This window comes from Gobio gobio, assembly GCF_949357685.1.
Source record: "Gobio gobio genome assembly, chromosome: 2".
In the NCBI taxonomy this organism is placed as follows: domain Eukaryota; kingdom Metazoa; phylum Chordata; class Actinopteri; order Cypriniformes; family Gobionidae; genus Gobio; species Gobio gobio.
The window spans coordinates 3485097-3500096 of NC_137098.1; the positions used below are offsets into that span (position 1 = coordinate 3485097).

Below are 15000 nucleotides of genomic sequence, written 5' to 3' on the forward strand. Positions count from 1 at the left end.
GATCACGGGTCATGTGCTGCTGGAGCGATATGGCATGACGGAGATCGGCATGGCACTATCAAATCCACTTAAGGGAACACGTGTGCCCGGTACTGCATCACTTCATACATGTGTAATACATGACTGCTAGCATATGAAAAATGTGGCTGATACCGATAACCGATAATTCTTATATATTTGAAAGCCGATAACCGATATATTTGGCCGATTTAAATCTAAATTCAAATTTTTGTATAATTTTTGAGAGCCTGATTACAAAAAATGTCCTAAAGCACACAATGATGATGTTTCTTATTATAATTTTTATGTAGCCGATATGACAGACTTGCGCTGCACATGTTGCTCTCAACTGCATTTTCCTTTTTTAAGAGATTTTCAATCACATTCCAAGCAACTCAAACACATCATTGTGAACAGTGCACATCTGAAGTGTAAATATACCAAATTATATAGTAAAAATTTACATATATCTACCGATAAACATTAAAAATGAAACATAATCGGCCAATACCGATAACATAAAAAATGTACATACAGTATAGCGGCTGATACGATAACACAAAAAAAATTTACATATATATCGGCCGATACCGATAACATTAAAAAATAACATATATCTGGCCGATGCCGATAACATAAAAAATTAACATATATCGGCCGATACCGATAACATAAAAATATTAACATATATCGGCCGATGCCGATAACATTAAAAATTAACATATATCGAGCCGATACCGATAACATTAAAAATGAACATATATCGGCAGATACTGATAAACATTAAAAAATGAACATATATCAGCCGATACCGATAACATTAAAAATGAACATATATCGGCCGATACTGATAACATTAAAAATGAAACATAAATCAGCCAATACCGATAAACATTAAAAATGAACATATATCGGCCGATACCGATAACATTAAAAATGAACATATATCGGCCGATACTGATAACATTAAAAATGAACATATATCGGCCGATAACCGATAACATTAAAAATGAACATATATCGGCCGATACGGATAACATTAAAAATGAACATATATCGGCCGATACCGATAACATTAAAAAATGAACATATATCGGCCGATACAGATAACATTAAAAAATTAACATATATCGGCCGATACCGATAACATTAAAAATTAACATATATCGGCCGATACTGATAACATTAAAAATGAACATATATCGGCCGATACCGATAACATTAAAAATGAACATATATCGGCCGATACTGATAACATTAAAAATGAACATTTATCGGCCGATACCGATAACATTAAAAATTTACATATATCGGCCGATACCGATAACGTAAAAAATGTACATATATCGGTTGATACATTGTGCATCCCTAATAGCACATTTACATTCCCTTAACAAAAATTTACAATAGCTATGTTTCCATCCACTTATTTTTATGTGCATTTTGGGATATCGCTTAAAAAAGCGGTAACTTAAACTTAAAGGGGCTATATGCGTTTTTCTGAAATTTAAACTCGCGACTGACACCTGTGGTCAAAAAACAGAACTGCTCTCATTTTCTGCTCGCTCTCGCAGCGGTGGTTACGTCACATCCGCAGACAGCGCGGGAAAAGACGACCCGCTAGAAAATAGGAAAAATAGGATACAGGCTTATACGTGCACCCACTGTGAGCGGACAAGGTGTCAGTATGCTCATCAGGAGATGTTTGAGTCATAAATGGTAAAATAAAAAGGCTATTGTTACGTTTATTTTGGGGAAAAAGTTGCATATAGCCCCTTTAAGCGCTCAACTGAGGTGGATACATTTGTATCCAATAAGAAGGCATGCGCATAAACTATGATGGAAACACATTTACAGAATAAATCCCTCAGTGTGTTACTTTTCCGCAGAGTGATTGGCTAACTGGACTAACCAGTGGACCAATGGCATCGCAGCATCTCAAATGTTGGTCTGTGATCAGAATGATTTGGTTTAATTCCTCCAGAAGTGTCTCACACGATTGTGTTCCCAAACACCAGCATCCCAACGCAAGAGATCATGACAGCGTTTAGTGTGTGTATGTGTGTATGTGTGTGTGTGTGTGTGTGTGTGTGTGTGTGTGTGTGTGTGTGTGTGTGTGTGTGTGTGTGTGTGTATATTCCTCCAGAAGTGTCTCACACGATTGTGTTCCCAAACACCAGCATCCCAACACAAGAGATCATGGTTTAGTGTGTTTCGCTCATTTATGATGGAGGAAAAAGAGCCCGATTGAGCAACTTACATTTTTATTTCTGATATGTTGCGCCAATTTCACTGGAAGTGATGATTTTTATGTTTTTCCAACTTTTATAAACCCCTTAACTGTCTCCCCCCTTTTTGAGAATAGTCGTGAAAATGCACTATCCCAACTTAAAGGGCTGTACTTCAAGTTTTCAACGCTTTGGAATATAGACCTACATTTGGTCTTGTTTGAAGAAGACACTCAGCAGATTATTGCAGATTATTAAAGCATTTCAAAATATGAAAGTATGAAAAAGTTATGGAAGTTTAAATTTACTGTAAATGAAAAATACTGTAATAAATAATTTTATATACAATATATATTTTACAAAAACATTTTTACTATAAAATTACTATAAAATCCAAGCCATATGTCTAACCAAGTTGTGTTCCAAATTTGAAGTTGATATCACAAAAATTAAGTCCCCATGAGATTTTGTTTAGGCGCTGTACCAAAAATAGCCACCGGGTGTCATTCACTTTCCATTTAATGCATTTTTACTGTAAATTTTTGTCCAAATATCACTTCCATCACAAAACATTCACCAAATATGGAACCTTGAGACTCAGACCTTTCCGAAGATATGCGTTTTGTCAAGATTAGAATAGATTTTGATTATAAAGTAGTTAAAATACATTTTGTAATACGAAACATGACGCCGCCCACTAGGGGGAGGAGCCCGCTAGAAGAATTTAAAGTACCGTTTCCATGGTAACGCAGCGTCTGATTTCAAAACGGTTTTCACAAGATGAATTTTGAGTTCGTAAGCTTTCAAACGATACCTAATTTATGATAATTACTAAAATATATGATACGGAAAAAAAGGCGATTTAAAAAAAAAAAAAAGAGCGGCAGGTGTCCCACAATGATAACCACAATTAAAAATCATTACAGAAACTCTTCCAAATGTCCAACATTAAACCCTAACATGACTGAAGAATGCCCGCTTAATCCCCAAATTTACTCTCCTAATGCAGTCCATTGCAAAGCATCCTGGGAACTACAGATCTACTTCCCTACTAAAGTAGTTTTAACTCGAATGAATTAAGTAAACTTCAGATTTTCTTTAAAGTGAATTAAAATCCAAGGAATATCTGGTGTTGTAGACTCTGGGTCTCTATGATCATCTTGTGCTTCTACGCATGTTTAGCCTGAACGCTTCATCTCATCAACGGTATGTTGTTGTTCTTTCTCAGACAGTTTATGATGGTGAGTTGTCACAGATCAAACGGCGTTCTGAAGTAGTTTGTTTGTCTCTCTTTCGTCTGTGTTTTGTTGTTTTGCTGTGATTATCTTCTGAGAAAGTCTCCATGCTCTGATCAAACTGCTCCTGTCAGCTTCCACGTCTCTTCTCGGTGTCGGTATCAAAGCGCTTTTAGTGTTCTTCTGCAACTTCTTTACATCGCTCCGGGTGTCTGAGGATTGTTTTGTTCGCCTTTCGACATGCGTTCGTGAGGGAAGGTGCTAGCGTTGCCTTGTAGTTTTATTAGTGAAGAATTCGGAGGAAAGAAACTGGAGTTAATGCTCAGAGGTGATGATTAAGAGGAGTTTGCCACGGTTAACATTTCCTGCTCTGCCCCGCGAGACGCCAGGGAAGTGGGTTGAAGTCAATCAATATCAGTCACAGGGTTGACTGCGATCACCAGAGATGAATTATGATGAGTCTGATCTAATGGGAACCAAATCAGGGCTGTACCTTTGTTGTGAAGACCCAGGTCTGCTGAAGAAATTGCCTGGATTTTCATTTGAGTTGATTTTTAAAGTAATCTCATTGTTCTAGTTTAAATAAACGTGCTTTAAGTAGTGATGCACTGAAATGAAAATGCTTGTCTGAAACCGATAATCCAGGATGCACTTGGCCGAAAACTGAATTACTGAAAAAAATGTATTTAATCATCAATAAATTAACCAAATTAATTTAAAGCTGCACTGTGTGATATTTTCCCCATCTAGTGGTGAACTTGTATATGACCATCCAGTGAATATTAGTTTCTGTCCTCCTCAATTCCGATTTCGTTTTAACTCCTACGGTGGCCGATTTAGTCCAAGATTAACATGGCTTCCAGTTTGACCTCGTCCACATTCGACACGGTGCCATCGAGTGTTAAAACGCCAAAGGCGAAGCTTGAATTTACGGGTATGTCCCTCTTTGGCTGATGTACTTTCAAGATGGAGGGGCAACATGGCGACCCGCATTCGAACCCTCACCCGTATGTGTTTACAATGGCATATTATAAACTTACGAGAATACTTTATTACTTGAAAGAAGTAATATACATTAATGAGCACATATATTTTTGAAAGAACTAAGTGTTTTTAGCTAAGAATAAACTAAAAAAGTTACACAGTGTAGCTTTAACCTCTTAAACTCTGGGACCATTTTTGGGATTTCCGCCAGGATTTGTCCGACCCAAACTGAAAAGCTTCCCATACACACACACACACACACACACACACACAGTGTTTCTAAATACACACTTCTGGTGTCATTTTACAGGAAACCCTTTGACGTTTCATAAAGCACTGCTAAAAGTGATAAACATGTGAGTATATGTTGTCTGAGCTGTAATAAACCACCCAAAAAAAGAGAGTTACACACTTTAAACACTGAATTTATAACCAAAAAAATCAAAAAGCGTCTCTTTTTGGGGGGTTATTACAGCTCAGACAACATATATTCACATGTTTATCACTTTTATCAGTGCTTTATGAACCTTCAAAGGGTTTCCTGTAAAATGACACCAGTATTGTGTATTTAGAGACACTGTGTGTGTGTGAATGGGAAGCTTTTCAGTTTGGGTCGGACAAATCCAGGCGGAAATGGTCCCAGAGTAATTTAGTGAAAATAAGTTACTTTGCCGAGGCTCAATGATGCACATGTGGAGCGAAGGCTGGCCCGTGTGGTCCGATCAAACAGACGAGCTACTGGAGCTCAAACTGCTCAAGAAGTTAATGCTGGTTCTGATAGAAAGGGGTCAGAATACACAGAGCATCTCAGTTTGACCACTCAGGGTGCCTGACCTCTGTCCACCACCCACCTCGCACATTACAGGTCTTAAAGGATCTGCTGCTAACACCTTGGTGCCAGATACCACAGCACACCTTCAGGGGTCTAGTGGAGTCCATGCCTCGACGGGTCAGCAAAACAATATTAGGTCATAATGTTATGCCTGATCGGTGAATATCGCTGCATGTTTCATATGCACATATAACTTGATAGAGGTCTGTTCTCCTATTTTTAAACAGGAGATTTAAATAATCAAAAACCGAGTCATAAGGGTCAATTTTTGAGATGTGAATATTTGAAAATCTGGAATCTGAGGGTGCAAAAAAATCTAAATATTGAGAAAATTTCCTTTAAAGTTGTCCAAATGAAGTCCTTAGCAATGTATATTACTACTAATAATACATTTACGGTAGGAAATGTACAAAATATCTTAATTGGAACATGATCTTAATATCCTGCTGATTTATGGCATAAAAGAAAAATTGATAATTTTGACCCGTACAATGTATTGTTGGCTATTGGCACAGATATACCCGTGAGACGCACGACAGGGTCACAAAAATGAATTTATTCTTATTATTCCAAGCATATAACATGTATTTATTTAGCTGAGAACCATGTGACTACATGAAAGGCGAGTTCCCGTGTTCGTAGGATCACAGAACCGTGAATAAATCTCTGAGTTTAATCGCTGACGTGCCATGCACATTTATTTTTACAGACGTCCACATGAGAAACAATTACCATCCCATTAAGGCTTTAGGGTGTGTTACCAACATGAACAATACCTCAACGCCCTAACAATCAACCAGAACACCCTACACTCTCGGAAAAAAAAGGTACAAAAGCGGTCACTAGGGTTGGTACCCTTTCAAAAGGTAAACCATTGTACCTTATTTACGCCTAAATGGTGCATTTCAGTGCCTTTTGAGGCATTAATATGTGTGTGTGGTGTTGTACCATTTCTTTTGAGAGTGTAGCATTGAGTTTTACGCAGGCAAACACCATTGACATTTTCAAGATAATGTTCAAATCTAGTTAAACGAGCAGTTCAGAAGGGGAAACTGGAGAAAAATAAATCAAATTGTGCCAATAGTAGTAATAATGCACACAGTGTTCTGTGTTGTTCTAGGAGGAGCTGCCACTCCCTGTGGATCGTGTGGATTGCGGTGCGAGAGGCTTTGAATAAAACATGAGTGTGTGTGTGTGTGTGTGTGTGTGTGTCCTCTGTTTTAATGAGGGCTTGTGATGGGCAGAGGGACTGGAGGCTTGTTAATGGCTTCTTTAAGCAGTCTTGGTGCTATTGTGTCCTTTTCTCATTTCGTGACAGGAGTGCTGCTACAGGGACAGACACATTCCACTATACACACACACACACACACACACACACGCACGCGATCATATCCCAGCGGACGCCGCACACACACCTCCGATCAGCCCCCATCTCATTTATATTCACACTCGAGCCCCTAATGGTCAGATTCCACATGTGTGTGTATGCAGGAGTATGACATTCCTTCAGCTCTGGGCACACTGCATTTATTACTCAGATCCAGCACGGTTTACTACAGGCTGGCGTTTTTTCCTTAGTTTAATTTTGACCATGGAGATTTCCAAAACAAGTTTTTATTTTATTAGTAGTAATATTTCATTCATTCTGACTCATTGACACTGTTAAAGAGTTGATCCTCATGATAAACATGGACAACATTTGAAAACGCGAGTTGGCTGTATGACGGATTATTTCTGTGCCAAATACACTCCTTCAGGATTCAAACAAGTTTCTGAATGTTTTTTTTAGAGAAGTGTGTGAAAGAAGTGTGTGTGTGACGGAAAAATCACCTTATTCAGTTTCACAAATAACCAGCGTTAAGGGAACAGTGGATGCAGTTTGTGTTTCCGGAGTTTGAACAAATCTCTTGAGTGAATGATTCAATGACTCACTCATAAAGACTTGTTTCATTACTGGATGAATCAGTGTTTTTGAATGAATCTCTTGAATTAATGATTCAATGACTCACTCATAAAGACGTCACTTGTTTCATTACTGGATGAATCAGTGTTTTTGAACAAATCTCTTGAATTAATGATTCAATGACTCACTCATAAAGACGTCACTTGTTTCATTACTGGATGAATCAGTGTTTTTGAACAAATCTCTTGAATTAATGATTCAATGACTCACTCATAAAGACGTCACTTGTTTCATTACTGGATGAATCAACGTTTTTGAATGAATCTCTTGAATTAATGATTCAATGACTCACTCATGAAGACTTCACTTGTTTCATTACTGGATGAATCAACGTTTTTGAATGAGTCTCTTGAATTAATGATTCAATGACTCACTCATAAAGACTTCACTTGTTTCATTACTGGATGAATCAGTGTTTTTGAACAAATCTTTTGAATGAATGATTCAATGACTCACTCATAAAGACGTCACTTGTTTAATAACTGGATGAATCAGCGTTTATGAACAAATCTCTTGAATGAATGATTCAATGACTCACTCATAAAGACGTCGCTTTTTTTCATTACTGGATGAATCAACGTTTTTGAATGAATCTCTTGAATTAATGATTCAATGACTCACTCATAAAGACTTCACTTGTTTCATTACTGGATGAATCAGTGTTTTTGAATGAATCTCTTGAATGAATGATTCAATGACTCACTCATGAAGACTTCACTTGTTTCATTACTGGATGAATCAACGTTTTTGAATGAATCTCTTGAATTAATGATTCAATGACTCACTCATAAAGACTTCACTTGTTTCATTACTGGATGAATCAGTGTTTTTGAACAAATCTTTTGAATGAATGATTCAATGACTCACTCATAAAGACGTCACTTGTTTAATAACTGGATGAATCAGCGTTTATGAACAAATCTCTTGAATGAATGATTCAATGACTCACTCATAAAGACGTCACTTTTTTCATTACTGGATGAATCAGTGTTTTTGAATGAATCTCTTGAATTAATGATTCAATGACTCACTCATAAAGACGTCACTTGTTTCATTACTGGATGAATCAACGTTTTTGAATGAATCTCTTGAATTACTGATTCAATGACTCACTCATAAAGACTTCACTTGTTTCATTACTGATGAATCAGTGTTTTTGAATTAATCTCTTGAATGAATGATTCAATGACTCACTCATAAAGACGTCACTTGTTTCATTACTGGATGAATCAGCGTTTATGAACAAATCTCTTGAGTGAATGATTCAATGACTCACTCATAAAGACGTCAATTGTTTCATTACTGGATGAATCAGCGTTTTTGAACAAATCTCTTGAATGAATGATTCAATAACTCACTCATAAAGACGTCACTTGTTTCATTACTGGATGAATCAGCGTTTATGAACAAATCTCTTGAATTAATGATTCAATGACTCACTCATAAAGACTTCACTTGTTTCATTACTGGATGAATCAGTGTTTTTGAATGAATCTCTTGAATGAATGATTCAATGACTCACTCATGAAGACTTCACTTGTTTCATTACTGGATGAATCAACGTTTTTGAATGAATATCTTGAATTAATGATTCAATGACTCACTCATAAAGACGTCACTTGTTTCATTACTGGATGAATCAACGTTTTTGAATGAATCTCTTGAATTAATGATTCAATGACTCACTCATAAAGACTTCACTTGTTTCATTACTGGATGAATCAGTGTTTTTGAATGAATCTCTTGAATGAATGATTCAATGACTCACTCATGAAGACTTCACTTGTTTCATTACTGGATGAATCAACGTTTTTGAATGAATCTCTTGAATTAATGATTCAATGACTCACTCATAAAGACTTCACTTGTTTCATTACTGGATGAATCAGCGTTTTTGAACAAATCTCTTGAATGAATGATTCAATGACTCACTCATAAAGATGTCACTTGTTTAATAACTGGATGAATCAGCGTTTATGAACAAATCTCTTGAATGAATGATTCAATGACTCACTCATAAAGACGTCACTTTTTTTCATTACTGGATGAATCAGTGTTTTTGAATGAATCTCTTGAATTAATGATTCAATGACTCACTCATAAAGACTTCACTTGTTTCATTACTGGATGAATCAACGTTTTTAAATGAATCTCTTGAATGAATGATTCAATGACTCACTCATAAAGACGTCACTTGTTTCATTACTGGATGAATCAGTGTTTTTGAACAAATCTCTTGAATGAATGATTCAATGACAAATACATTTCTATCTGTCACTAATGATGACATTAATACAATCTTTATTTGAATTGTCAAGTGTCTTTTTAAAGGTGATTTCCTCTATTTTGATCACTACCGTAGACATCAGTGTTAATATCACAACTATAAACTTGTATCCCAGTATTTTGAATGATTGTAAGACAGAAATAATGATACTGTGTGGTTGAAAAGACCGTTTCATATCTATACATGACAACGGCTCTCTCTGGCTCAGCACAGATTTGAACGTTCGCTCTGATCGTACTTGTCAAAGGTTTCATAGACACAGGCGAATCGTTGTCATTTAGGAATAAGATCGCATGGGTGTTTGAATCGAGATCGCAATCTTTTAAAAGGTTAGTTCACCCAAAAATGAAAATTCTGTCATTAATGACTGACCCTCATGTCGTTGGACACCCGTCAGACCTCCGTTCATCTTCAGACACAAATGAAGATATTTTAGTGTAAATCTGATGCTCTGAAAGGCCTCCATTGGCTCAATGCACTTCACACTCTCAAGACCCTTAAAAGACACTAAAGACGTCGTTACAAAGTCCATCTCACTACAGCGGCTCTACAATAACTTTATGAATCGCGAAGAATAGTTTTTGTGCACAAAAAACCCCTAAATAACGACTTATATAGTGATGACGATTTCAAAACACGGCATCATGAAGCTTCGAAGCGTTATGAATCAGTGAGTCGATTCATGATTCGGATCGCGTGTCAAACAGCCAAACTGCTGAAATTAGGCCTTTCAGAGCATCAGATTTACACTAAAATATCTTCATTTGTGTCTGAAGATGAACGGAGGTCTGACGGGTGTCCAACGACATGAGGGTCAGTCATTAATGACAGAATTTTCATTTTTGGGTGAACTAACCCTTTAATGAATAATCATGCAGCTGTAGCCAATAGTCTGACCAAAAACTGCATATGATATCAGGAGAATATAATCAGGTTGTATTGAATGTAAATGTGTGTTTCTCCAGGTGCTGTTGGAGTTCCTCTGCCCGGAGTGGAAGTGCGAATCATAATGCCAAACTCCGTCAGCACTGTGATCGCTGAGGGCAACAGAAAGGGAACACAGGTACCGACTTTTTCCTCCATCCCATGATGCTTTGTGTGGATTATGGGTGTGGCGTCCGTTGAACTGTAAACAAACAGCGATTGCCTAGATTTGCTCTATGAATGCAATAATAATCATTTGCAAGTGACACAATTCTCCTCACTCTAAAGTAATATATGGCTATGTTTTGGGATTGAACAGTAGCATCATTAAATTGGTCAAAATATAGGATCAAAATTGTATTGAATTGTATTATTGTTTTATTCTCAGGTGAAGGCTGGTTTGGAGGGGAAGGAGGGCGAACTGTTGGTTCGAGGTTCTTCTGTCTTTCAGAAATACTGGAACAAACCTCAGGAGACGGCGGACACCTTCACTGAGGACGCATGGTTCAAAACCGGTACTGTCCTCACACTTCATGCTGGTCTGTTATGCTAAATACTAGGGATGCAACAAAACAGTTAGTCTACGGTTCAATACACACCTCGGTTTTAAACCACGGTTTTCGGTTCGGTTCGGTTCTGATGGCTTGACACATCAGTTTTCTGCTATTCTATTCTTAAGCGACAGCAACAGCAAGAGGTTAAGGAGAAAAAAGACTATTTTATTGCAATACTCTTTCTTTATTTTACTTAAAAGACTTGAAAAACCTTACTTAAACTTAAAACTTAACTTTAAAAAAAAACCTTGTACACATTCCTAGTGTATTGTATAATATAAAATAAATATATATAAAGATTTACACTGGCAGTTCAGAGCTGTACAGCAGCATTTAAGTATGAAATTGAATGAATAAATGTAAAAATAAAACTACATAGACTTCACTATAAAATATACATTGATTCTTATTAAAGCTACTGTATTAGTTCTTCAGTCAAGATCAGTGAGTGATTTTCTCTTTGTCTTTTGTTGTTTTATTAATAGTTCACTCAAAAAAGAAAATTCTGTCATCGAGAAATGAATAAAGGTTTGGAACAATATTAGAGTGAGTAAATAATGACATCATTTTATAGGTGAACTGTCCCTTTAAGGACGGCGTGTTCACTATAGGCTGCGCCGCTGTCAATTAAAGACCTGCACGCATCTAATATACACACACACGCCGATTTTACTTTCACTTTAGACATAACCGACTGTGTTTATGTTAACCTTGTGTGTATTTGACAGTATTAGCGCAGTAAGACGACTACTTAGTCCAGTAATCACGTGTTTGACAGGTGTTTAGTGCGCGCGCTCGGAAAAGCGCATGTTAAAATGAAGGCTTTAAAACACATGCAAAAATGAACTTTGGTGATTGTGAATAACTCTAGTGTCCTGTGAGTATAACTCCACCACTAACCTGTGATGTGAAGGTATGTCATTGTTCAGTATTGAGATGGAGGCAAATTATAGAATTTGTAGAAAAATTATTAATTTAATGCAAAACCGAAAAAAACGCAATTCACAAGCGCATATTGAACCGTGAATGCCGTACCGAACGCTTCAATATTATATTGAGAATTGTGGCATCCCTACTAAAAATGTACAGTATGTGTTTACACAGTGTGTTCTGTGGGGCTGACATGCTCGAGAAAATCAATGAAGCTCAAGACAATCCAGAGGATGAAGGAGAGAGCGGAGAAGAAGACATAATGGTCCAGTTTGATACCATAAAAGCATAAAAATTAAAGGAATTATTCAGCCAAGAATGACAATTCTGTCATAGTTTATTGATTCGGCTTTGTGCCATTCCAAACCCCTATGGCTTTTATTTCATGGCTGCTCTTGTGCATCAACATATATAACTCATGTGTCATATTCATAATGTTCTGAAGCTATAAAGCAGCTTTCTGTTTGCACCTGTGCACATCCACACCTGAACCAATGATGGTTTAATGGCATTTATGTCAAATCTGGTTCAGGTGAAATATGTTTTGAGAGATGTGGCATTAACTAAAGCCTTAAAAAAGTTTAAATAAAATAAATGTTAACTGATATAAAATAAAATATAAAAGACTATTTGCCAAGAGAACATTTATAATTTCCATTTAGCTTAACTTGAGGTGCAAATATAACTAAAACTGAAATAAAAATGTGTTAAAAAGGACAAAAACACAGCAAAATTACTACAACGGTAATTAAAAATAAATATATATTTTTTATTTTAAAATATTAATAAAAACGAATAGTATTTTGATGATATTAAAAAGCGTAGGTGAAGATCATCAGTGAATAACAACTTTGTTTTACATCTTTTGAAATTTGAGATATGCTTGAATCATGGATGACTTTATGGCACGTTTGTATCTTTACAAAACCATATGCTCATTGGATGCTTTCACTGTATAGGAAAAACTCTTCAAATGATATTTGTGCTCTATGAAAGGGTTTGGAACACCGTCCATGAGTAAATGATGACAGGGTGTTATAGATGACTGAACTATTCCTTTAATCAAATAAAAGATGTAAATAGAAATGTGAGGGAGAGAGACAGAGCAAGGAGTTGAGATGCTTCACGCTTCTGTCACACTCCATTACACAGCGCCATCCCATAATAAGAGAGCACGATTAGCCTCTGTGTGTGTGTGTTTCTGAAACAGACTAACTGCTTCTTATTTGTTACCAGGGCTTGGCTAACTTTTTTGCTTTTGTCACATGGGCTAGTGGTTTTCCAAAGTTACTAGCCTCTGCATTTTCACTGGCCACAATTTGGACATCAGTATCATGACGGAAAACTGCCATATAGATATGTTTAATATCATCTCATGATTTGTCAGCAGGTTTATTATGCTGCTGTCACTTTAAGAGCTGACGCACGGATCCATTACACTGATACACATGTGTTTTCTTTCTGTTTACCTTCACTTTAAACAGAATTGAGTGTGTTTACGTGAATACTCGTTGCATTTTGACATTATTGTGTGTGTGTTTGATGCAATAAGCAGTGAAAATGAGCTCAATTAGCACTGAGAAACGGCTTTATGTGAGTGTGAGCACAAAATCTGTGAGAATGAGTAAATTATGAGCAATATGTGCAATCCCACGGCGTAAATCAAGCCTTGTAACAGCAACAATATTCATCTGGAGCAAATAAAACGAGTGAGTGGAGGCGGGTTTGAGTGTCACTCGCTGTCGGAGAGATGAGAGAAAGAGACGCTGTGTCTATTCCAAGCGGCTCCTGCCGCAGTTTCTCTTGAAGCCGATACAGAAGTGACTTAAACTGCAGTTGACATAATATTTAAATCTGCATATTTGTGATATTTTTACCTTTATATAAAGGGCATTTTTCCATAATCGTATTAAATATAGGCTAAGCTTCAGCTTTCCTTTTATATTCTTAAATTTGATCTATAAATTAAATTAGAATAAGACACTATAGGCTGTTACCAATCAAATTAAATCATTTACACTGAAAAATTACAACTGCATTAAATAATGTTATGAGATTATTTTAAATATTTTTGAATATACAAATAAGAAATGTTGGAAAGATGAAACTAAACCACCTGTAGGTGGCGCTGTGACCGTCTTAATGAGTGAATCATTGAGTCGATTCGTTCAAACGGATGATTCATTCAAGAATTTGGCGGTCGTTTATGAATAGGGTCATTGAATCTTTGATTCAACCGATTCATTCAAACACTGAATCATTCACTAACACACACACACACACACACACACACACTGTTGCTGTGAGAGGCGTTATGGTTCTGCTGTGATCTTTGTTTGGAACTATTTTCGCTGCTGAAATAGAACAAAAACACTCAATATTGCATCTAAAATGTAAGTGACTTAATGTTAATTAATTGTTTATGGAACTGGCGTATGAAATCTGTCATTCAATTGTTAATTAATTGTTTATTATGAAATCAGTGTCATTTTCAACACTCTTGTTAGTGTGATGATGCTTAACTGTATCATATGTTATAAATATAAAAACTACACAATTTTAACCGTGTATGTTAACTTTAGCTGCATAAAGACACCTGTCCACCCCATACAATTAGTAAGAATCCAACTACTAACATGGCCAAGACCAAAGAGCTGTCCAAAGACACTAGAGACAAAATTGTACACCTCCACAAGTTTCTGTGTATGAGCGGCGCTCATTTGTTTTAGATTTTCTCGTCGAGAGGCTGCGCGAGCCTCAACAGCTCAACCTTATTAACGCCAGTTCGTTTTATATTATTATCCACTCTCGATCTCCACTTACACTAACTGAATGCACTTTGGTGATTCCCTAGTTATTTTTTGTTTTGACGTTTTACTCAGGATACTTGTCCGTCGGGCAAGTAAAATTCTTTTCACTTGCCCCTTCAAGCGGACCAGCGTTAATGTCGAGCCCTGTCCATAAGCGCCACCTACTGTCAGAGAGTGAGAGTGCATGTGCATCAGCCCGTCTGCTGTTTAAATCCACCCATATTTATACAAAGCATGCACACAGTGTTGTTAA

The 15000-nt window shown here is 36.6% G+C and overlaps 1 protein-coding gene across 1 annotated transcript in view; it reads left to right on the forward strand.

Moving 5' to 3' along the window:
- The window catches only part of acsf3 (acyl-CoA synthetase family member 3), an 86161-nt gene that overhangs the window by 32927 nt on the left and 38234 nt on the right, over nt 1–15000 (forward strand). The window contains 3 exon segments of the mRNA XM_079838615.1: nt 1–89; nt 10495–10592; nt 10842–10968. Coding sequence (XP_079694741.1) covers nt 1–89; nt 10495–10592; nt 10842–10968 — 314 coding nt within the window.